The sequence below is a fragment of the Phocoena phocoena genome, chromosome 21 (genome assembly GCF_963924675.1).
Source record: "Phocoena phocoena chromosome 21, mPhoPho1.1, whole genome shotgun sequence".
Taxonomy (NCBI): Eukaryota; Metazoa; Chordata; class Mammalia; order Artiodactyla; family Phocoenidae; genus Phocoena; species Phocoena phocoena.
The window spans coordinates 14034195-14058003 of record NC_089239.1 but is presented as its reverse complement, the minus strand read 5'-3'; the positions used below and the strand labels follow the sequence as shown (position 1 = coordinate 14058003).

General features: G+C 39.1%; 1 protein-coding gene across 1 annotated transcript in view; it reads left to right on the top strand.

Moving 5' to 3' along the window:
• Positions 1-9600: 9600 nt before the first annotated feature.
• Positions 9601-23809, top strand: part of TNKS (tankyrase) — a 174061-nt gene continuing 159852 nt past the window's right edge. Inside the window, exon 1 of the mRNA XM_065899772.1 lies at positions 9601-10273. Coding sequence (XP_065755844.1) covers positions 9601-10273 — 673 coding nt within the window. The remainder of the gene's footprint in view (positions 10274-23809) is intronic.

The window sequence follows — 23809 nt, the reverse complement described above, 5'->3', positions numbered from 1 at the left end:
TCTTTTCCCACACGCTATTGAACCTACTCCATTCAAGCTATCACCTCAACACTTCAACAAAACAGCTCTTCAGGGTTGCCAGTAACTTCCACGTAGTTAAATCTCATGGTCAGTTCTCAGTCCTGATTTTACTTGTCCTATCAGTCGTATTTGACAGTTTATGATCTCCTTGTTTTCCTTGTTATCAGTCAACTATTGCTATAAAAGTGCTCTGTAAAAAACCACCCCAAAACTCAGTAGTTTAAGACATTTTTGCTTATTCATCTGTGGGTCACACGAGGGGTTTTTTGATGTAGGCTTGGCTCAACTGGGCTGGATGGGCTCCAAGTGGCAGGATGGGTTCTGATCTGTTCCATAAGTTTCTAATCTTTCTTGGACCAGAGTGTTAACTAGGTCGTTTCTCTCCTGTTGATGATAGACTGTAAGAGGGCAAGTGCAAACACAGGATGCCTCTAAGGTCCAGACTCAGAACTGGCATGGGCACCTCCACCATCATTCTGTTGGCCAAAAAAATCATGTCTTTGAGCTCAAAATCAAAGGGCTGAATATGCTCTCTCTTTAAGGGGAGTATTTACAAAGTCATATGGCAAAGAGCGTGGACACAGGGAGGGGTGAAGAACTGAGGTCTCTAATTTGATCTACTATTCTCCTCCTTGAATCACTTCCTTCATTGGTGTCGAGAATATCGCATTCTACTAGTTTTATTCCGTTGCCTGCTCCTCTCAGCAGTGGAATTGGAATGCCTCAAGGCTCTGTCCCTGGACTTCTTCTCTAGCTATAGTGACTCATTTGGTGATCTCATCTAGTTTTATGGTTTTAGAAATTGTCTATATGCTGATGACTCGCTTGTTTATATCTTCATTCTGACTTCTCCTCTGAACTCCAGACTCATATACCCAACTATCTACACTTGAAAGCCTAATAACAAGTTTAAACTTAACAAGTCCAAAAACAAACTCCTCATCTTCTCCCTTAACTGTTCCCCAAGTAATAAATGGCAACTTTTTTTTTTTTTCCAGATGCTCAGGTAAACCCTTGGAGTCATTCTTACTTCTTTTCTTGTCACCATCATCTCTTACATTTTAATGGCCTCTTCCACCCTAGAATCTGTTTTCAATACAGCAGTTAGAGTAAGCTTTTAGAAATAGAGGTCAGATAATGCCATTCTTCTGCTCAAAACCCTTCAGTGCCCAACATCTCACTTACAATACAGCTCTGCTATGACTTTATAATACAATCTGATCTTCTGTTATTCTTCGACTCTATTTCTTTTCACCTCCTCATTCGTTCTGCTCCAGCTACATGAACTTCCTTGGTGTTCCCTGAATAAGCCAACTATCTTCTGTCCCAGGGCCTTTGTATTTTTTGTTGCCTTCCCCTGGAACACACTTCCCCCAGATATACCCATGCTTGCTCCTTTAAATTACAACCCTTACTTCCATCACCCTTTTCCCCAGCTCTCATTTTTTCTGTAGCATTGTTTATCACCATCCTACAGGCTATAGGTTTTACCTATTTGCTGATTGTCTATGACTCTTGGGTGGATATATGAGTTTCACAAGAGCAAGAAGTTTTGTTTTGTTCACTGCTATAATCTCAGAATGTAGAACTGTGCCTGGCACTTGGTACGCACACAAAAATATTTGATGAATGACCAAATGGATGGATAGATGACATTGAAGAATTTGGTTAACCTGATAAAATCTGCTTCATTCACTGTGGTTGAGCTTAATGATTGCTAAAACTAACCTGACATACCTTAAAAGTCTCAATAAAAAGTGACTACCTGGCTTCCCTGGTGGCACAGTGGTTGAGAGTCGGCCTGTTGATGCAGGTTCGTGCCCCAGTCCGGGAGGATCCCACGTGCCGTGGAGCGGCTGGGCCTGTGAGCCATGGCCGCTGAGCCTGTGTGTCCAGAGCCTGTGCTCCACAGCGGGAGAGGCCACAACACTGAGAGGCCCACGTACCGTAGAAAAAAAAAAAAAGTGACTACCTGATGAGTGTTATTTGCATCGTGGGTATGGATGGAATTACCCAGGAAGTACATACACACAGAGAAAAGAAGAGGGCAAGGATTCCCTTGTTCTTCCTTCATCTACCTGTCTGGCTACTTCCTATGCCTCCTTAAAGCACAGCCATTTCTTAGAAACTTTTCCAGTGAAAACACTGGGGCTAAAGGGAGTTATTTTACCTTTGAAGAGAACTAGTATCTCTGCAAATCAGGGCAAGATAAAGCTCCAGAAGAGACTTGGGTCTCACTGTGTGCAAAGGCATTAATTTCACTCCTGGCATCCAAGCAAAAGTCCTGGAGTTATTATAGAAGGTAGTAGAGGGTAGGTGTTAAAAGCCCAGGCGCCAGAGCCAAAACACCTTGCTTCAAATGGTGACTCCACACTATTAAGTGTCCTGTGACCTTGGGCAAGCAACCTAAGTTTTCAGTTCCTCACTTTTATCATCTGTGAAATGCATTTAATAACAGTAGAGTTACTGGGAAGATTAAATGAATTAATGAAGATAAGGCACTTAAGACATAACGCACTATAGGTCATGTACATGTGATATGTAGTGAGTACCGTATAGTGACAGTGATACTGCTGCTATTTGAAGCTAGGATCTTATTATTTGAGACATGGCACCATCCCCTCCTTGAGTGCTCACCCACGGCTGGGTTACAGGCTGCTTTGTGTTTCCAGAGCACCCTGTATGTACTGGCCTTGGAGCACTCACATCGTGTTGACATTATCTCCCCCACTAGACCATAAACACTCAGTGTTGAGGGCCATGTCTAATTCATTTTGGTAATCACTTCCTGGTATGGCACCTGGCACTTAGAAAACACTCCCGTGCCTATAGGGGCCAGGTCTTTATTGAGTAAAGTCATCTAGATGTAAATCAACAAAAGGAATGGTAGAGAACAATTGCCCTCTGGCGATACCAAGTAGCAGCAACTATGAAACTTCAGCCTATTGTCATGTGGAAAAATAGGCAAGGGGCTTCATACCATCTGATTTTCCAATGCCCTCTAGTTTCTATTGCGGCTGTAACAAATTATTACATATTAGTAGCTTAAAATGATGCCAATTTATTATTTTATAGTTCTGCAAGCCATAAATCTGGCAGGGGTCTCACTGGGCTCAAATCAAGGCGTTGGCAGGGCTGCACTGTTTTCTGAAGGCTCTAAGGGAGAATTTGTTTCCTCATCTTCACCTTCTAGCTGCTGCCCACATTCCTTGGCTTGTGGCTCCCTACCTTCATCTTCAAAGCTAGCAATGGCTGCTTGAGTCCTTCTCACATTGTATCACTGCAATCTCCTTCTCTGCCACCCTTTTGCACTTTTAGGAACTCCTGTGATAACATTAGGCCGTCCACATAATCCAGGAAAATCTCCCTATTTATTTTTTAATTGAAATATAGCCGATTTATGTTTCAGGTGTACAGCAAAATGATTCAGTTATATAACATATACATTTTTTCAGATTATTTTCCATTATAGGTTATTACAAGGTATTGAATATAGTTCCCTACATTATACAGTAAATCCTTATTTATCTGTTTCATATATAGCAGTGTGTAACTGTTAATCCCAAACTTCTAACTTTTCCCTTCCCCTTTTCCCCTTTGGTAACCATAAGCTTCTTTTCTATGTCTGTGAGTCTATTTCTGTTTTGTAAATAAGTTCATTTGTATCAGTTTTTTAGATTCCACATATAAGTGATATCATATGATATTGGTCTTTGTCTGACTTACTTCACTTAGTATGATAATCTCTAGGTCCATCCATGTTGCTGCAAATGGCATTATTCCTTTCTTTTTTATGGCTGAGTAATGTCCCATTACATATATGTACATCTGCTTTATCCATTCCTCTGTCAATGGACATTTAGGTGGCTTCCATGTCTTGGCTATTGTAAATGGTGCTGCTATGAACATTCGGGTGCATGTATCTTCCTGAATTAGAGTTTTCATCTTTCCTGGATATATGTGCAGGAGTGGGATTGCTGGATCATATGGTAACTCCATTTTTAGTTTTTTAAGGAACCTCCATACTGTTCTCCATAGTGGCTGCACCAGTTTACACTCCCACCAATAATGGAGGGTTCCCTTTTCCCTAAACCCTCGCCAGCACTTATTATTTGTAGACTTTTTGATGATGGCCATTCTGAGCAGTGTGAGGTGATACCTCATTGTAGTTTTGATTTGCATTTCTCTAATAATTAGCAATGTTGAGCATCTTTCCATGTGCCTGTTGCCCATCTATATGTATTCTTTGGAGAAATGTCTATTTACATCTTCTGCCCATTTTTTGATTGGGTTGTTTTTTTTTTATATTGAGCTTTATAAGCTGTTCGTATACTCTGGAAATTAATCCCTTGTCAGTCGCATCCTATGCAAATATTTTCTCCCATTCCTTATATTGTCTTTTCAGAAAATCTCCCTATTTTAAGGTCAGCTGATTAGCAGTCTTAATTCTATCTGCAACCTTGAATCCACTTTGCCATGTAAGGTAACATATTCACAGATCCCAGGGATTAGGGCATGGCTATCTTTGGGGCACTATTATTTGGATATAAAAATGAATGTTGGATTGTTCTATTATGTTTTCTCTGATACAGGGCCTTTCATTTGTTGGGTTTGCATTTTCTCTCTCATGCTGTAGGCCCCTCTCATGTATTTGGTGACTTATGGTGGTAAGCTCAACTTCCGTGGGAGATTTCTGCAGACATCCATGTGTCACTGACCTCAGGAACCATGGCTGTGTTGGTTTCCCTTGAGGGGGCTATGGTGGACTCCCACACTATAGCCACTGTGGTTTCTCAGTACTGTGGACAGAACGTTTTGAGGGAGAGATGCGCAAAGTTCCAGGCTGAGCATCCCTTCTTTGCAGAGTCTCCACCCGCCACTGCACCCAGCACACACATCATGACTACAGCCAGGAGGGAATAGCTGCCTTTCCCCTTCCGGTTCCCAAGATTATTAGACCTTCCTTTAAGACACTGTGAAAAAAGAAGTATGTACGAGAGGCTGCATATCAACATTATTGGGTGAAAAGGAACCTGTTTGTTATTAGACAGGCAAAACCAGTGCTGTCTCCCAGGTAGCCTTTAATGTCCCATACCAGAGGCCTTCTCCAGTTTTTGATAATAATGGTTGACATTTACATAGCATTTAGCATGTGCCAGAAGCTGTTCTAAGCACGTGGCATATATTAACTCATTTATTTCTCACAACTCTTAATATCCCCACCTTGCAGATGGGTTTACAGAGGTTGAATAACTTCTGGATTATTCAATGTTTTATTTTGAGCAACATCTTCAAAACAAAGACGATATGAAAGAATGCGCAACAAGAGAAACTGCACACACACACACACACACACACACACACCATTTAACTCAAACAGGTTTCACTCATTTATTTCCTTCAACAAGCCAACGATGCCAGCAGGCAAGAGGAGTCAGCGCCTGGAGAAGCGGGTGGAATCCTGTTCTGGGATGGACTAGTGCCTCTCGCTCCCTCGGCTGCCACTTATTTCCAGCCAGTAGGTCTGGTGATCTCTGCTCCCAGAGTTCTTTGCTCCAATCTCCACTGGAGGTAGGAGATGGCTCACCAACACTATGTGGGAGCCTGCAACCCCTGACAGTCGCAGGAATCAACACTCAACAAGGCTTGGCTGGCTGGCCCTGTGTTCTGACTGGGGAGGCTGAGCCCTCCAGGTGTGCCTCACAATCTATTGGTTAGCAGCGGCATCAGCCCTATTCTGATTGGCTACATGCAAAGTTTCGTAAGCCATCATTTCATATTACATCATTACATATGCATTATTGGCTAGTTATATCATTCCTCATCAGTATATTCCAGAACTTTTGGGAACTTTTCTAAACATGTTTATGAACTTGGGAACTTTTCTAAACTTGTTTATGACCAGGTATTTATCTTTTTTGAGTGAGGAAGCCACATGCTAACCCTTAATGAGATATATATGTACGATTTTAATTACTTGTGGAAAAATTGTTTACAAGAAATGCTTTGGGTGGGAAAGCTAGTTTACCATTTTTAAAGTACAGCAAGTAGGTTTTTATTTATCCCTGTTAGAACATAGGGTGGGCCATCCTTTAATCACACACAGCTAGCCAGTGACAAAGCTAGAATTCATATCCAAGCAGTCTAAATGCAGAATCCACATTCTTAACTACTGTCTTACATTTATATTGCCTCTCTGCCTGGAACTAACACTCCTGGCTCAACTCAATACTCCTCCCAAGTGTACAGACCATACTCGGAGAAAAGCCAAGTTATCAAAAGGGCAGACTACGGATGTCTTGTGAGCAACATGCAGAGGACCCTGCTGTGTAAAAGATATAAAGCTACTGAAAATTTCCAAGGGGGAGGATGCTAATAAACTAATATATAGGGGATCTTTAAATTACTGTAATTTTCCTGCCTTGTAATAGTTGCTTTGCTTTTTAAATAAAATTTTCTCTGATACAATGTGGTTGGCATGATTGCAGCTGTTGGAATTATTGCCCACCTATAGCTTTACAAAAAAAGATTCTCCTGGGTTTCTGGATGAAACTTCAGCTAAAAATTCTCTTAGCTTAGTAGTAATATCTTCATAGAAATATCTGGCCCTTTGGCATCATGGGCATTAAATGACATAAGGATAACATTATCTTTTTCTAAGGCCCAGGTGAGGAAATGGCACTGCCTCAGCCAAACTATAGCTTTAGCTTGGGCTGTGGTTGCAGAAGAGGCATTGCACAGAGGATCAAACAATAAGTGGACTTAGCAGATTGGAGCCACTACCAGTGAACGTGAATGTGGAGCAGATTACTGGGAAGCATATGAATGGAATAAACACACCAAGTCTAATTGAAATATGGACACTGCACAAGTTCACGATTGTGTGATTTACAAAGTGTGTCCTTTGGGGGAAAAACAAACATCACAACACGGTCCAGAAGGTGAGTGACCTTTGAGTTGGTGGCTCTTTCCTTTGTATCAACAACATGGCTTAAGAGAGTGCTATGTGCTCACATTTTTATACCACTCGGACATGATTTTTCTGAAAACATTTTTGAAAATGGTAAGATGCTACACAAATTTGATCTGCAACAATTATTGGAAACAAGGCCCGTATGGAATCTTGAATTTTCAGATGAAGAAACAATTCAACCTGATTTTTCTCTGCCTAAGATTCCTGTTACATGTAAAATAGTGGCTATTTATTTCTAGTCATTATCTTTGTCGTAAAGGAAGTTGTGAGGAGACAGCTACCGATAGTGGCTATTAACACTTTATGTATGACACGTTAGAGCATGAAACTAACAATCAAGGTGTGCTTACAAAACACCCAGGACTTTTAATCCTCACGACAATGCTACAGTAAAATCAGAATTTTAGAATGACAGAGCTGAAGCATATCTACCAAGACTAGCCAACTAGTAATCATTAGAGATGTGATTCAATCCCAGGTTTGTTTTACTATAAGCTTTGCTCTTTTCCCGAGGGTACAGTGCATCCCTCATGGAATTGTTTAGCTATAAAAGATCAGGTAATGGTATCTGCTTTTTCATGTTTAGAGCTCAATGTTAGTCCATATAAACCCAAACCTTATAAATACTTAATGTTAAGTACTTTTACTACTTTCCAGTGGAGGGGAAAAAAGCAATTTCCAATTGATTGAATGCATTTTCAGACACAGTTTACCAGTAGAATAGTTTCAGGCAATTCAGCCTTTTTATCTCAACCAGCAGAAACTTTAAAATTTATTTTGTACTGATAAACAGACATGCTAGATGCATTTTGAATTCGGGTGAACATCACTACTTCTTGTGATCTATGAGGGTCCATCACTACTTCTTGTGATCCATCAGGGTACCCAGTGAGATAATTCCTATGTTTCCCATTCAGGGAGAAGGTCATAGTCAAGGGGCACAAGGTGAGTTATGGGCATCTAATGCATCATGTTGATTCACCCCCACGCCTCAATGCCACCCTCTGTTGTGCATTATGATTCAAAACCAGGAGAATGTGTGTTGTGGACAGATTTTAGTTACACCGATGGAGTCTTCCTATCCAGCCACACATTTGTCAATATGTGAACAATAGCACAAATTTATAAAACACATGGATAATGTTAGAGTTATAATCTGCAACCCCAGACTAGATGACAATAAATATCACTCATAATATTATGTTCCTGACCTTGTTGTATTTAGATGGTAGTCCTAAAGAAACTTACCTATTTATGTGGATAGGAATATTAGCATCACACTTATATTTCATAATGAACATGTGAAAGAAAAATTTATCACATAGTTTGGTATTTTGCGAAGCAAAATTTCTACTTGACCCATCTAAATCTTGGGTTTTTCTTTAGACACAGAAGCTCCATTTGTGTCCACTCTCTTGGAATAATGTTGTTTGTCTAAATTTCCAAAATACCTAGTTTACTATTAAACAGGAGGCAGGAAATGCAGACCTTACTGAGATTATCTCATTCATTGGTACATTTCTTTTGATGGTAGACAAAAAAAGTAGGTATAGGCAGAGGAAAAAGAGATAAAGTAATTGCTGAAGAATGGCTTCTGAAGGTGAGTGATGGATGTAGAGCAGTCAGTTTTTCATCTTAGTTTGGGAGAGGGAGGGAGGAGGGATGAGAGGAACAGACATGAGAAGTTCAGCTAAAAAGAATTCAAAAGAAAGGAACATATTCGTAATTATTTGGGTCAAGCTTAAGGTGAGAAATAAAAGTACAGAGATAATAGAATAGAAAAAACCACAATTTTAATAGTTAACATTTATTGAACTATTAATTCCATTTTGCAGAGGGGAACCTGAGACACAGAGAGGTTAAATAGTTTGTCCAAATTTACCCAGCTCATTCACGACAGAGCTTGAATTTCAATCCTGGCAATCCGAACCACTATTTTAAAATGGGATATTAACGAAGTACAATACATAAAGTGAGAACTCTCATAGAGAAGGGATAGAGAGACCAAGGGATTAACTGGGGGGGGGACGGGGAGGGGAAAAAGTCTGCATTTCAAATAAAATTTACCAATGGGCTAATTATAGTTGTGTTTTATTAACGTACGGAGCACTCTGTATATGTTAGCTCATTTAATCCCGCTAACAATTCTGTGAGGTAGATACTAACTAGTCCATTTATCAGACAAGGGCACTTGATATTTGATAAACGACACATACCTTGCACAGAGTTCCACCTCAATAGCAGGCTCTGGAGCAAGAAAAGGAAGACTGAAGAAGACCTGGCAACTGAACGGAACAGGGCAAGGTAAGCAGGCTGAAAAGTGAGAAAGGCAGGAAAAGCTTCCCGTTTAAGCCTAGGATGGCTCCAGCTTTCAAATCTCCCCGGCCAGCCCGCCAAGGAGTCACAAAGCCCGCCCCTCAGCTACAGGGCGACGCCCCCTTCCGCGGCGGTTCTCGGAGCTCCCAATACTTCCCGCCCACTCTCTGACCCCGCCCACCGCTCCCAGCATCATTTCCTGTGCGCTGGGTGCTAATTGGTCCAGCAGTCGGAAGTGAGGGCGGGCGGTGGGGCCGTTGCCGCAGTGACAGTGCTGGGGGAGTCCGAAGATGGCGGCGTCGCGTCGCTCTCAGCATCATCACCACCATCATCAACAACAGCTCCAGCCCGCCCCAGGGGCTTCGGCGCCGCCGCCGCCACCTCCCCCCCCACTCAGCCCCGGCCTGGCCCCGGGGACCACGCCAGCCTCCCCTACGGTGGGTGGCCTGGCCCCCTTCGCCTCCCCGCGGCACGGCCTAGCGCTGCCGGAGGGGGATGGCAGTCGGGATCCGCCCGACAGGCCCCGATCCCCGGACCCGGTTGACAGTACCAGCTGTTGCAGTACCACGAGCACAGTCTGTACCGTCGCCGCCGCTCCCGTGGTCCCGGCTCTTCCTGCCTCATCTGCCGTCGGGGTCGCTCCCAGCCCAGCCGGCGGTGGCAGTAACAATTCACCGTCGTCCTCTTCTTCCCCGACTTCTTCCTTATCTTCCTCTCCATCCTCCCCCGGATCGAGCTTGTCGGAGAGCCCCGAGGCGGCCGGAGTTAGCACCACAGCAACATTGGGACCTGGGGCAGCAGGACCTGGGCCAGGGGTCCCAGCAGTGAGCGGGGCCCTCCGGGAACTGTTGGAGGCCTGTCGCAATGGGGACGTGTCCCGGGTAAAGAGGCTGGTGGACGCGGCAAACGTGAATGCTAAGGACATGGCCGGCCGGAAGTCTTCTCCCCTGCACTTCGCTGCAGGTCAGAGACTTTGAATTGTTTATTAAGGGTTTTGGTGTTGGGGACGGGGGTCCGGGTCGGGAAAGAAAACAAGTTATTATGATGGAACAATGGGGGCGTGGTTATGGTTCTTCAACACTTCTCGGGAAGACTTGAGGTTCCTTTCTTTAGGTGGTGCCTGGGTAACGGGGGGCGTGGTAGGGGAACGTGTGAATCCATTCTTTTTAGTGTTTGCACAGTGATCCTTGTACTCATCCCCAAACTCCTTTACTGGTACTCAGGATATGGGTATACTTAAACTTTTTCAGTTACGAGCGTGCAGGAATAAAGTTAGATCTGAACAGTCTTAGAGTAGTTTTGTCGTTTGTTTGCTAGTTTATTTCGTTTTTGCAAGAGTAGGTCCCAGGAGGACAGTATAGACCAAAAGAAGTTTAATGTAACTCGACAAGTGTAGAAGTAGCTATCGTAGTCTTCTTAGTGGGCCAATGAGAGACATAAATGAAGTTAGTGAAACTTTCCCCCCTTTTGCAAGGAGTTTACAGTCCAGTTGGGTAGATCGAAAGGTGCCTGTATGAAACAACTGGAGAAGACTATTTGGATGCATTATGTGATGGCGGAAGAAATATAGGCTTTGAAGTTATGGACACTGCTGTTTGTTAGTTTTGTAACAGACAATTTACCTTATCTCAATTGCCTCCATTTTCTCTTGGGCAAAAGTGATATACTGAGGTTGTGTGAGGATTTAGTGAGAAGCATCTGGCGCGTAAGTTCTCCCCCCAGAATGCTAATTCCTAAACGCTGGAGCACTACACACTTTTGTCTTTTTTTTTTTTTTTTGAGCAAGTAGTTGACTATTTTCTTTTAAAAACACATAACATATTTTTATAAAATACAGAGAAATATAAAACAAAAAGGACCATAATCTCACTGCCTAGATACCTACTATTGATATTTTAAAAAATAAAGGTAGGGCTTTCCCTGGTGGCGCAGTGGTTAAGAATCTGCCTGCCAATGCAGGGGACACGGGTTTGAGCCCTGGTCTGGGAAGATTCCACATGCTGTGGAGCAACTAAGCCCATGCGACTGCCCTCTAGAGCCTGCGGGCCACAACTACTGAGCCCGCACGCCTAGAGCCCATGCTCCTCAACAAGAGAAGCCACCGCAGTGAGAAGCCCGCGCGCTGCAATAAAGAGTAGCGCCCTCTCTCTGCAAATAGAGAAAGCCCGCGCACAGCAACAAAGACCCAACTCAGCCAATAAATAAATAATTTTATAAATTAAAAAAAATAAAGGTAATGTTATATACATTAGAAACGCTACATTAAAAATGTATATGTTGTATGTACATTGTAAAATTAATGTAGTATAGAAATATATACAATGAAAAAGCACCACGCACACACACACAAACATCAGAGGTAATACCCTGAAGATTACTTCTGCTAAGTTTCTCCTTCAGTTTTTTCTGTTAATGGTAAAGCATATGTTAAACTTACTAAATACATTATTTATTTTTACCACAACTTGGAAAATATTTTTATCTTCATTTTATAGATGACACAAGTGGAGCACATACTGCTTAAATAAGCCCACGTTCACTAGAAGTAGTGGAACCTGGATTTAAACTTTGATTTTAGAGTTTGTGAAATCAAGTTTAAACAATTATAACATACCAAGTTTAAGGTCACTTTTCTTTTTTGTGAGTAATTTTGATGGAGTTTCTACTTTGGCAGTGTTTGGGGGGAAGAAGTAATTGGGGGCATATACTCCAGGAATAGTGTTCACACATTTTATTTTTTGCAGCCCATACTTAGCAGTATATTGTCACCCACACACAAACTGAGTCAAAATTTCAGGAAACAATTCTATCCCTTGCTACATGTGTTGCACTCTGATATTTTATATCCTATTCCATTTCCTTTCTTACAAATGCTGTTTGTGATCCCATTAATGAGTCATGATCAACAATATGAGAAACACTTACAGGAAATCATTATTAGATGGCTGGGTCCATTCTTGAAATGTAGCCACTACTGTTAGGAATGTAGTGAATTGAGTCATAAACAGGCTTCCATTTAAGTAGATGCATGCTCACGGTGTTGCTTATTTTAGATGAAAAATCATTTCTTTTTCTTTAGGCCAAATGATAGATCTATAATGAATGAAACGAGACCTTTTGCTTTTGCAGACTTTATTCCATATTTGACTATTTTAACACATTGTTTCACAGATCTTGTCATTTCTCACAATATTGCATTACAAGTAATCACTAACAGGTGATAGCTAGTTATATTAATTTGGGTAATAATGTACTTATTTAGGATTAGTCACACATAAAATAGTGCTTATCTCCCAAATCACATCTTCTGTTTGCCACAATAGTTACTTTATATTCTGTTTTAGTTTTATGTGTACCCAGATAAGCTAGAAGATAAACAGTAAAACAGCCCTGTAATTATGTTGTAGTTACGAGAACCTAATCTTGAACTGGCTTTTTTAGAGGAAAAAAAATAATTTTTTTTAGTGCAGTGTGGAAAAAAGAACAAAAACAGTAAAACTCTCCATGGTCTAAATGCACAACACTCTGTAGTCAATTTACCATGCTTTCATGTTTATGTTCCTAGCATTAAAGCATTAAAGCTTTGTTAAATCTAGTCTTCTCCATCATGTGTAGCCTGGATAATTAAAAGTAATTCTCAGTTGACTATTAGTTGGTTAGAATGCTAGTCACTGAATGTCATGGAAGAGCTGTTTTAAAGATAGGAAATTGGTACAGTCCCTTGGATGGAAAGGTTTAAAAATTGTAGTTCTTTTGTTGCACGAATCTTTTATTACTTATCATAGGTTGGTGTTAAACACTGACACAATTTTCAAGTGGCAGGTATTCCTTACCCTTATGGAGCTTCAGTCGGGGTGGGGGGGGGCGGAAATTAAATAACAACAACAACAAAACCCCACAAAGTGTATAACCTAGAGTGACAGGAAAAGTACACTATACTCTCTTTTGGAGCAGGCAGTAAGGACTCTTGTCCTGATTTTAGATCATTTAAAGAAGAAGTCTTTCTAAAGAGATTGTTTAAAACAGGGATTTAAAGGATGAGTCCAAGCTAGCTAAGCAAAGATGGGAAGGAAGAACGTTAATTAATGCCTTTATTTCCATATAAATATAAGTGTAGTTCTATAGAGTGAAATGAAACCATTTTTAAGACCCTCTGAAGTGGTATGAACTCATACTCATATTTAAATCCTTATGCTTTTTTTTTAACCATAATTCTTTCCAGCAGCAGAATTAAGAATCCTTTCTATCTCACTGTGGATTGTGATAATTATTAGTTTAAAATGTGGCTTAGAGACAGTATTAATAATGGAATCACCGTATCCACAACTAGAAGCATAGTCTTCTGTTTCCACTGTTGATACAGGTTCTGAAAGTACTATTTCTAATACCTTCTTAAGATAGCCATATCAAAATGATCCAGTCTTTTATTGTTGACGAGTTTATATAAGACTTTTTCTTCTACAATTAAGATTCTTGACCCTGGTTTTCTATTGTTCAAAGGATGGTAGTGAAAGCTTTAGAAATAGTATTAATTTAGAACGATATATCTCCTGAGTTCAGTTCCTAGTAGTGACATATTTTTGTTATACGCGGGCCTCTTACTGTTGTGGCCTCTCCCGTTGCGGAGCACAGGCTCCGTACGCACAGGCTCAGCGGCCGTGGCTCACGGGCCCAGCCGCTCCGCGGGATGTGGGATCTTCCCGGACCGGGGCACGAACCCGTGTCCCTTGCAATGGCAGGCGGACTCCCAACCACTGCGCCACCAGGGAATCCCCCTGATGATGTCTCTTTTTAAAGAAAAGTTCAGATGATGTCTTTATTTAAAAAAAAAAAAAAGGTTTAACGAAGCATTGAATTCTGAAATTTCACAGTATTTACTTTAAATTGAAGAAATTTTGAAATAGGCTTCCTGGTTAACTTTAATGGTTAACATTAATTAACATATGACTTGAATTAGGACATGTAATATGAGGTTCTTCAGTACCAAAACCAGCAAAATATGTAGGGCAGTTTTATGCTTTCTTTTGATTTGAGTGGTTTCTATATCAACACACATTTAACTATGTAGAGGTTGCCTGACTCACTTCTTTTTCTCCTGATTTTTTTCAGCATGTCCATGCTTGTCCCTCCCCCCACTTCACTGCACAAATGTAGTTTCTAGTAAAAAAAAAAAAAAACCACTATGTCCTCTAAACTGTTGCCCATCAGTGGGTAAAAAAGTGAGTCAGAATGCTTCAGTCCTGGAGTGGGAATCTTTCTGTACTTTCTATTGTCTGGCAAGGTCCTTGATTATACTATTTTATTTTTAATATCTTTATTGGAGTATAATTGCTTTACAATGGTGTGTTAGTTTCTGCTTTATAACAAAGTGAATCAGCTGTATGTATGCATATATCCCCATATCCCCTCCCTCTTGTGTTCTCCCTCCCACTCTCCCTATCCCACCCCTCTAGGTGGTCACAAAGCACCGAGCTCATCTCCCTGTGCTATGCAGCTGCTTCCCTCTATCTGTTTTACATTTGGTAGTGTATATAGGTCAATGCTACTCTCTCACTTTGACCCAGCTTACCCATCCCCCTCCCTGTGTCCTCAAGCCCATTCTCTACGTCTGCGTCTTTATTCCTGTCCTGGCCCTAGGTTCATCAGAACCTTTTTTTTTTTTTTAGATTCCATATATATGTGTTAGCATATGATACTTGTTTTTCTCTTTCTGACTTACTTCACTCTGTATGACAGATGCTAGGTCCATCCACCTCACTACAAATAACTCAATTTCATTTCTTTTTATGGCTGAGTAATATTCCATTGTATATATGTGTCACATCTTCTTTATCCATTCATCTGTCGATGGACACTTAGGTTGTTTCCACGTCCTGGCTATTGTAAATAGAGCTGCAGTGAACATTGTGGTACATGACTCTTTTTGAATTGTGGTTTTCTCAGGGTATATGCCCAGTAGTGGGATTGCTGGGTTGTATGGTAGTTCTATTTTTAGTTTTGTAAGGAACCTCCATACTGTTCTGCATAGTGGCTGTATCAATTTACATTCCCACCAACAGTGCAAGAGGGTTCCCTTTTTTCCACACCCTCTCCAGCATTTATTGCTTGTAGATTTTTTTTTTTTTTTTTTTGCGGTATGCGGGCCTCTCACTGTTGTGGCCTCTCCCGTTGTGGAGCACAGGCTCCGGACGCACAGGCTCAGCGGCCATGGCTCACGGGCCTAGCTGCTCTGCAGCATGTGGGATCTTCCCGGACTGGGGCATGAACCCATGTCCGCTGCATCGGCAGGTGGACTCTCAACCGTTGCACCACCAGGGAAGCCCTGCTTGTAGATTTTTTGATGATACCCGTTCTGACCAGTGTGAGGTGATACCTCATTGTAGTTTTGATTTGCATTTCTCTAATGATTAGTGATGTTGAGCATTCTTTCATGTGTTTGTTGGCAATCTGTATATCTTCTTTGGAGAAATGTCTATTTAGGTCTTCCCCTTTTACCTTTCATTTCTCATAAGGCAGGAGTTAGGAAAGTTTTTCTATATATGGCCAGACAGTAAATATTTTAGGCTTCATGCCCTCTGTGGTCTCTCTTTAAACTGTGTCAACTGGTCAGCTCTGCTTTTGTGCCATGAAAGTATCCATAGACAATACATAAATGAGTGGGTATTGTTATATTCCAATAAAACTTTATTTATAAAAATAGGTAGTGGCCATATTTGGCACAAGTGTTGTAGTTCACTGATCCCTGTCATAAGACATTGTCTGTGGTATTTTTTTTTTTCATTTTTGTTTTCCTTCTTGTTTAGTCTTTACTTCTGGAATAACCTTTTATTTTGAATTATTTTCTGAGTTCTGTCATCTTATTTCTAATTCACATATGCTAGTTTTTCATATCTTACATCATTTGCACATTGTCTTTTAGCTAATATTGAAATAGTAGAGCATAATTTTGTCTTTTTTGGGCATTTTCTTCTAGTATATTGTCTATAGGGATGCTTTTCTGCTCAAATTCTTCTTATAAGAACTTTACATGGGATTTGACCTCATTTTTTTTCTACCGCTCATTTTTACAGAAATTAATTGCTAAGTAATTTCAAGGATAAAAATAGATGTCTGAGATGTTGAGGGTAACTCCCCTTGTCCTTCCTCCTCATGTTGGACATGCAGGTCTGACCTAGAATAGATGAAGTCTCACAGAAAGGTTTGCAGGATCATCTCTTACAGTAGTAGCATTTAAATTATGAAACATCATTTTATATCTTAGTTTATATAGCCTACATGCCACTTTCTAGAGAGCCTTTACCAGAGACATTGTGCTAAGGGCATTTTATAGTTAAGATGTCTTCCTCATAGTCTGTTTACATAGAAGTTTTAATAACAAGAAGTTTAGTCACCTGCCTTTTTTTCCTCCCCTGGGGCATCCCTTTTGTTCCCAAGGAACTGAATAGATCGCAGGCTAGGTGTGCCTTCCTTCCAAACCAGATGTGATTCTTTGGCAGTTAAAAGGCCAGAGAAATATATCTGGAGAATAGAATACATATCTTTAAGGACCAAGTTGTGAGCGTAAATATGTTTTTAAAAAATGGTATCTTAAGCTTAGAGCCCAGGAGAAGAAAAGTGGTCAAGGAATGTAAATCATGCAAAGAAAATGTATTTTATTTTAGTGTTAGGTTTTAGGAAGGAATCAGCATCATCATGAGTCTTGCGATGAAATGCAGTTGAAAACACTAGAGTAGCTTATTCTTTTTTTTTTGCGGTACGCGGGCCCCTCACTGTTGTGGCCTCTCCCATTGCAGAGCGCGGACGGACGCGCAGGCTCAGCGGCCATGGCCTACGGGCCCAGCCACTCCGTGGCATGTGGGATCTTCCTGGACCGGGGCACGAACCCATGTCCCCTGCATCAGCAGGTGGACTTTCAACCACTGCGCCACCAGGGAAGCCCAGTAGCTTATTCTTAAATGTATTTAATAGCCTGCTTTTGCTTTATGGACAAAGAAGTGTTTCTGGTAGTTGATTGTAAAATATATGTGAGATACGATTGAAGACACAAGACCCTCTTAAATTCTTATTTTTCCTGTATGTCAGGGTACTTGAAGTTACTTTGGTCTATGTTTATTCTTCTGACAGGAACACTCAGAAATGTGGGATGTAGCTCTGATCTTGGGGGGCCTAATACCTGTATCATCAATGTGGATTCATAATAAGAACTGAGTAGTGTCGGTGTTCTGGGGATTTATACTAAAGCCTAGGTGCTCAAGATAACTTTGACGTTCATTTTCTAAAAATCATTTGATTTTGAGTGATTGAGGAAAGTTATGAGTGTTTTGTTTTTGTGTGCCTACTGGGTTTTCCTTTTAAGGCTTCATCAGATATTCAGGATTGCTTTTCCCTGCAGTGAATTTCTGGGTTCTTTGTCAAGTGGAAACTTGTTTTGCCTGTTGGTTCAGGAATCTGTGTATAAAATTAAAGTAGTGTGAGCGTAAACCTTTTTTTTTGAGACTTTTTTGGGAATGTGACAGCTCCCTATTCAGTTAAGATTTGTCATTTTTGTTTTAATTGTAGAAAAAGGGGAGATAAAGTGATGTAAATTTTCCTCTCCCTTTTGTCTTTTCAGTAGAACACTAAACTAATGGTTGGTGGCAGATGTTTGTTGGTTTGTTTGTGTGGACTTGCAACTTTTTTCATTGCGGTAGATTTAAAAAAACATGAAGCAGACAATCTTTATTAACTACAAACTGAAAAAAAAAATTGTTTTAAATTTACTGATTGACCAGATCTTTGAAGCCAAGGTCCCTGTATCATCAGGTATGGTTTAAAAATAACCTAAACCTTCTGATGCCCAGCTATAATGCTTTGGAAAAACTAGGATATATGTATGTATATTATGAGCCATAAAGATCAGATGCCTTCATTCTGGTCTATCGACCAACCATAGAAACCATTTTGATGTTCTCATCCATCTTGTTAATAAATAAGATATACAGTTCTCCATTTCCAAAACTCAGGTTGTTCTCATGTTGACAATGGAAAATGGGTTTTTAAGAAAGAAATGACATGGGATTACAGTTGATAGCTACATTTTAGCTATTTTTTTCTAGTATCTTGAGAAGAGATGCCAAGCTATGCTTTTGTCTTTGCAGGAAAATGTTCTCTTTTGGAAAGAAAGAAACAAAAAAACCTTTCAGACTAATTAAAAAACTTTTAGCAAGCTATCAAAAACTTGGTTGCCCTTCCCCCCCCAAAAAAGGTCCACACAATTTAACATTAGGAAAGTGTAGCTGTTACCTTGTTAGAATTTTATGAAAGCAGATAAATTTGAGGTAAAAGGAGAAGTTCAGTGTTCAGTTTAGTGGAATGCTCGTGGTACGTGCTCTATAAATATTTGAGCAGATGAACTTTGTAAGTTAACACTTCTGATTTCTGATATTGTCTTTCTTAAATGTATAAATGGTAATTCTTATATATTAGTCTAGTTCTTTGTCATCAAAGTGCTTTTACTGCTCTGTTGGCATATAAACGAATAAATTTAGTACTGATATTGTTGCTAAATAATAGTAAAAGCTAATAAAAATAACAACAAAAAAGCTTTCAAGTGAATTTTGCACTTTCCCTGTGTTATTTAATCCTTACAGCAATCACACGAGATAGGTTTTAACTCTGTTTTACAGATGAAGAAACCGAGACTCAGGTGTCTTGTCTAAGGTCACATAGCTGTTAAGTGATGGAGCCAGATTTAAACCCCTATCTGAGTGTCCTAAAATTGTTTGGGTAATCCTACTCAAATAGAAAGTTGGTAGCAGTAAGAAATCAACTCTTTGAGTCATTTTATTATTTGACAGTTTGTTATTGCCTTCTCAAATTTGTTTTCTGAAAATGTAAGTAATTGTACACATTTTGGAAAGTTCAGTAGAAAGTAGTTCATCATCTCACTACCCCAGTGCAGCTAATAATAGTCATTTTGGCATCTTTTCCCCTAGCTTTTTTCCTAGACATTTAAAATAAAGCAAAACTGCATATAGATGCTCTCTTAAAACATGACTAGGATTAGATCGAGACCATGCTTTTAGTAAGTAGGCTGTTGGAACATTTGTGATTAATAGAATATTGGACTCTGATCTTTTGATCAGTTGCTAATTAAACATAAAAAGTGTGATTGGAAGTAATCTTCGAAGAACCTCGTAGTTTAATGGAAGAAGGATATCTTAGCAATTCCTTTCTTTAAAAAACTACTTAAATTTGTTAAAAAATCTCAAAGATAAGCTGCTGTATGCTTTGATTCATGGAAGCAGTCAAGAAAAAAACCATTTTGAACAGTAAATAAAGCATATGGGAGTCACAACAATTTGAAAGTTTAATGCCCCTGAACTGATAGTTTAAAATGGTTAAGATGGTAAATTTTATGTTAAAGGTATTTTACCACAATTAAAATTTTTAAAATGGGGATGGATGTCTATCATAGTGTGCATTATGGTCTCTCCATTGTCCTTAGAGAGAACTCATTTCTTAATATTACCAACATGAAATATGGAAAGTAGCATATTTAGCAGTGCTACGTTGAGGATACCCTTTCATCTCTTTTGTTAATTCACATTTTTGAGAGTCACTGTCCTCCTTCTTTGGCAGTATGAAACTAAGTATTCATGAGGTGTTTATGGAAATTCAAAAGAACTTCATGCAGCTTGTTTAATTAACAGTCATTGAGACAATTTCATAGTGTGTTTCCCCCCTTTGGTCTTTTTTCAGGAATCTGGCATGAATCCTAAGGTTTTATAGTGGTTCAATGACAACTCAATAAATGTAAGTGCTGTAAGGAGCAAAATGATGGAATGGCATCAGTTCCTGCCCTTGCAAGAATTTATAGTCAAAATGCAGTAGTTCTCAAACTTTTGATCTCAGGACTCTTTTACACTCATAAAAATAATTGAAAGAGTTTTTGTTTATATATATTATATTGATGGAGATTTATATTAGGACTTAAAACTGAGAAAATAAAAAATTCTATTCTGTGTTAGAGTAAATCACACTTTCAATGAAAAGTAACTGTTTCCTAAAACAAAGATTAATGAGAAGAGAGGCATTACTTTACACTTTGCTAGTCACGTTAATGTCTGACTTAATAGAAGGCAGGCAAATTCTCATCTGCTTCTGCATGCCATTTGTTGTGCTTTATTACATATATTGAAGTATATTTAGAAAATCCTGCTTTAAACAGATATGTAGTTGGAAAGGAAGGAATATTTTAATAGCATTTTCAGATAATCATAGATTTTTTTGTTTGATACTACACCCCGACTTGACAAGTAGTCTTAAAGGTTAGTTGCAATGTGGAATCTGAAGCCATATCAATAAATTTTTCATACTCTGTTATGTATGAAATGAAATCCATTGGTCTATCTTATATAAATGGATTTTATAGCTATACACATTTAAGTATCGAGAAACTTTTAAGCTCATGGTGGCAGATGCAAGTTTTAAAAAATTCTCATTTTTTGCTTGAAAGCTCACATTTTATCATTGGGAGCAAATACTGTTTGTTGTTTTCCTTGAGGTGACAGGCTCACTTTGTTCATTCTTGAGAAAATGTTTACCAAATACACAGGTCAGACGGAGCTCAAATGGTCTCATAAGTGTTGTTCCTCAAGACAACCATACTTTGGTGTGTAGCAGAAGTGCTTAATGTGTATTTCTTATTTTGCCACAAGAATATTAAAAAAGATACATACTGAGGGGTTGGAATTTAATAAAATTAATATTTACATTTTCATGAAGGACATTCTTAAGTGAAACTGGTGGCTTTTTTTTTTTTTTTTAAACTGTGAGGGCCTGGTGGTGAAAAATTCAATGACTAATATATGTCCATATATGTCAGCTCTACAGAATACAATGTATAGTTTGCTGCCACTGTTTTGGTTCATGCCAAGATGCCAGCAGTTTCACCTACCATTGCTTTTGCACCATCATGAGCACCATGAGTACATTTTCCAAATGTCCAACACATGATGTTATAAGATCTTGCACTATAACTGTCTTGACAGTAAGAAAGCTAAAATCATCTTAATATTATTTTGTAAATGGTTTTGACTTCTCAGACCCCCAGAAAGTGTCTCAGGGATCACCAGGGGACCATGGAACACACTTTGAAAACTGTGGAGCTAATACAAATAGATATTAATTTTGTTAACATTCTTTTGAGAATCTGATACTAGGTATGGACATTTTCCCCAGAAAGATATACTTAAATAGCAAAATTTACATGTAATTTTCAGAGGATTATAAACTTCCAGAAGCACTAGAGCTATGGTTCTCAAACTTTGCATCAGAGTCACCAGGAAGGCTTTGTTAAAACAGGTTGCTAGGCCACACTCCCAGGTTTGTCATTCAGTTGGTCTGGAGTAGTCTAGGAATTTGCATTTTTGTGTTCATTCTCTTTGGTACTTCATGAACCCTTATTAATCTGAAATTTTACATTTTCCTTTAATTATGAGACATCCTGTCATTATTTCTACGTATATCTTTCCTCTCTTCCAATCCTCTGTCTTACCTGTTTTTTCTCATTCTCTGCTTCTGTTTATCCCTTTCAGAATTTTTTTGCTAAGTTCTTCTACCAGTTTTTCCTCAGGAATTTCTCCTTTGTTTCTATTATTATTCAGTCAATTTATTGTATTCTTTATTTCTCCTGTTATATTTTTCATGATAATATTTCCAGTTGGTTTTACTTGGTAGATTTTTGTTCTCGTGTTTTCAGTATTCTCCAGTTTTTCTCTAGCAACATTTAATATGCCAATTTTAAATGTTTTTTTTTGGTCTGTTAATTCTGCTTTTATTTGCTCTTTCATGGTACTTGCACTCCTCAGACATCTTATTATTTTCTGCTGTGAGCTTATATTCCCTAGGAACTAACAACTATTTGGGCCAATATTGCATTTGTTTGGGAGGATGAGTTTTGATGGGGGTCCGGTTTAGGACTGGTGAAAAACCTGTGTTCTAGGTTTTGGTTCTCCACGTGGTCTGAGGCAAATAGGGACATGCCTCAGGGTAGAGAGGCTCTGGATGGTGGTTACATCGTAGTTGTTGAGGATTTCACTGAGCAATTACACGAGGTGAGTGCTATCACTGTCGTGTAATTGCCTAATTGGGAGTCCACCTGTACTTTGCTTCCCACCTCAGCCAAGTTCCAGTATTTTACCTTGATGTTACCCCTTCTCTTTTGGCTAGAGGTGTGCTGTAGATACTGCTTTCATATTCCACAGCACAGGGGACAATGTGATAATGTTGAGGAGTGAAAAGGACACAGATCACTTTCCTCTGGCCTGTCTTCTGTCCAGGATAACTGATCTTCTGCAATTAAGCTCATGTTTCTTCCCACAATGGCACCCAACCATTTTTTTTTTTTCTTCCCAAGGAGGAATGATTTCTTACAGTGTTTTTTTGTTTGTTTTGTTTTTTTAAGCTGGAATCTGGGATTTGTCTTGTACCCTTTTGCTTCTGGTGATTTCCCAATGTTTTTGGAAAAAACACATTTTTAACTGTGTTTGCTAATGAAATACTTTTATCTGAGTATAAGTGTTTTCCTTTCTAAATCAGGTTCTATAAAATGGAAAAATTAATTGGTCAGAGTCCACCTTTGATAAATGAAAAATATATGCAACATCATTGCTTTATAGAAGTCATTTTGTAGTTTGTTTTCTAAACTGTTATTTTAGAAATAACGGAATATACTCTTATAAGTCTTAACCATGACTTCTGATCTAATGAAGTGTAAAATAGTTCTTTATTTAAAGGCTAATAGAGTTAGAAGAGGAAGCAATTATGACTAATGTTAAGTAGAAAATGCATGTTTCTTTGTCATAGAACATTTCTTATAAAGTAAGCAGAAATCTATTATTAGGTACCTACAGTTCTGTGTATATTGGACTGCATAAATTTAACCCAGTGTATAGAAAACCTTTGACATTTTAAAGAATATATCACAAGACTTTCAAGACTTTCCCCAACTCCCAGCTTAGAACATAATTCTGGGGCATATAATTTCCTTCATAAAAAGTAGTAAAACTAAAAACTTTAAAAGACTAGAAGATAGGCCTGTACAAAAAAGTTAATAGAATTACCCATCATGTTGAGAGGGGTCTGCTCTGCTAGGTACTCCTAATTTTGAGGCTGCTTTCTGCACATCAGCCAAGATACAGGTGTGATTCAAATTATTTTTCTTCCAGTTTTATTGAGATATAATTGACATATAGCACTGTATAGTTTCAGATGTACAGCATAATGATTGATTTACGTACATCATGAAATGAGTACCACAATAAGTTTAGTGAATATCTGTCATCTCATATAGATAAAAAATAAAAGGAAAAGAAACAAATATTTTTTCCTTGGATGAGAATGCTTAGGATTTACTCTCTTCATGTATAACATAGAGCAGTGTTAATTCTGTTTGTCCTGTTGTACATTACATCCCTAGTACTTATTTATCTTGTAACTAGAACTTGTACCTTTTGA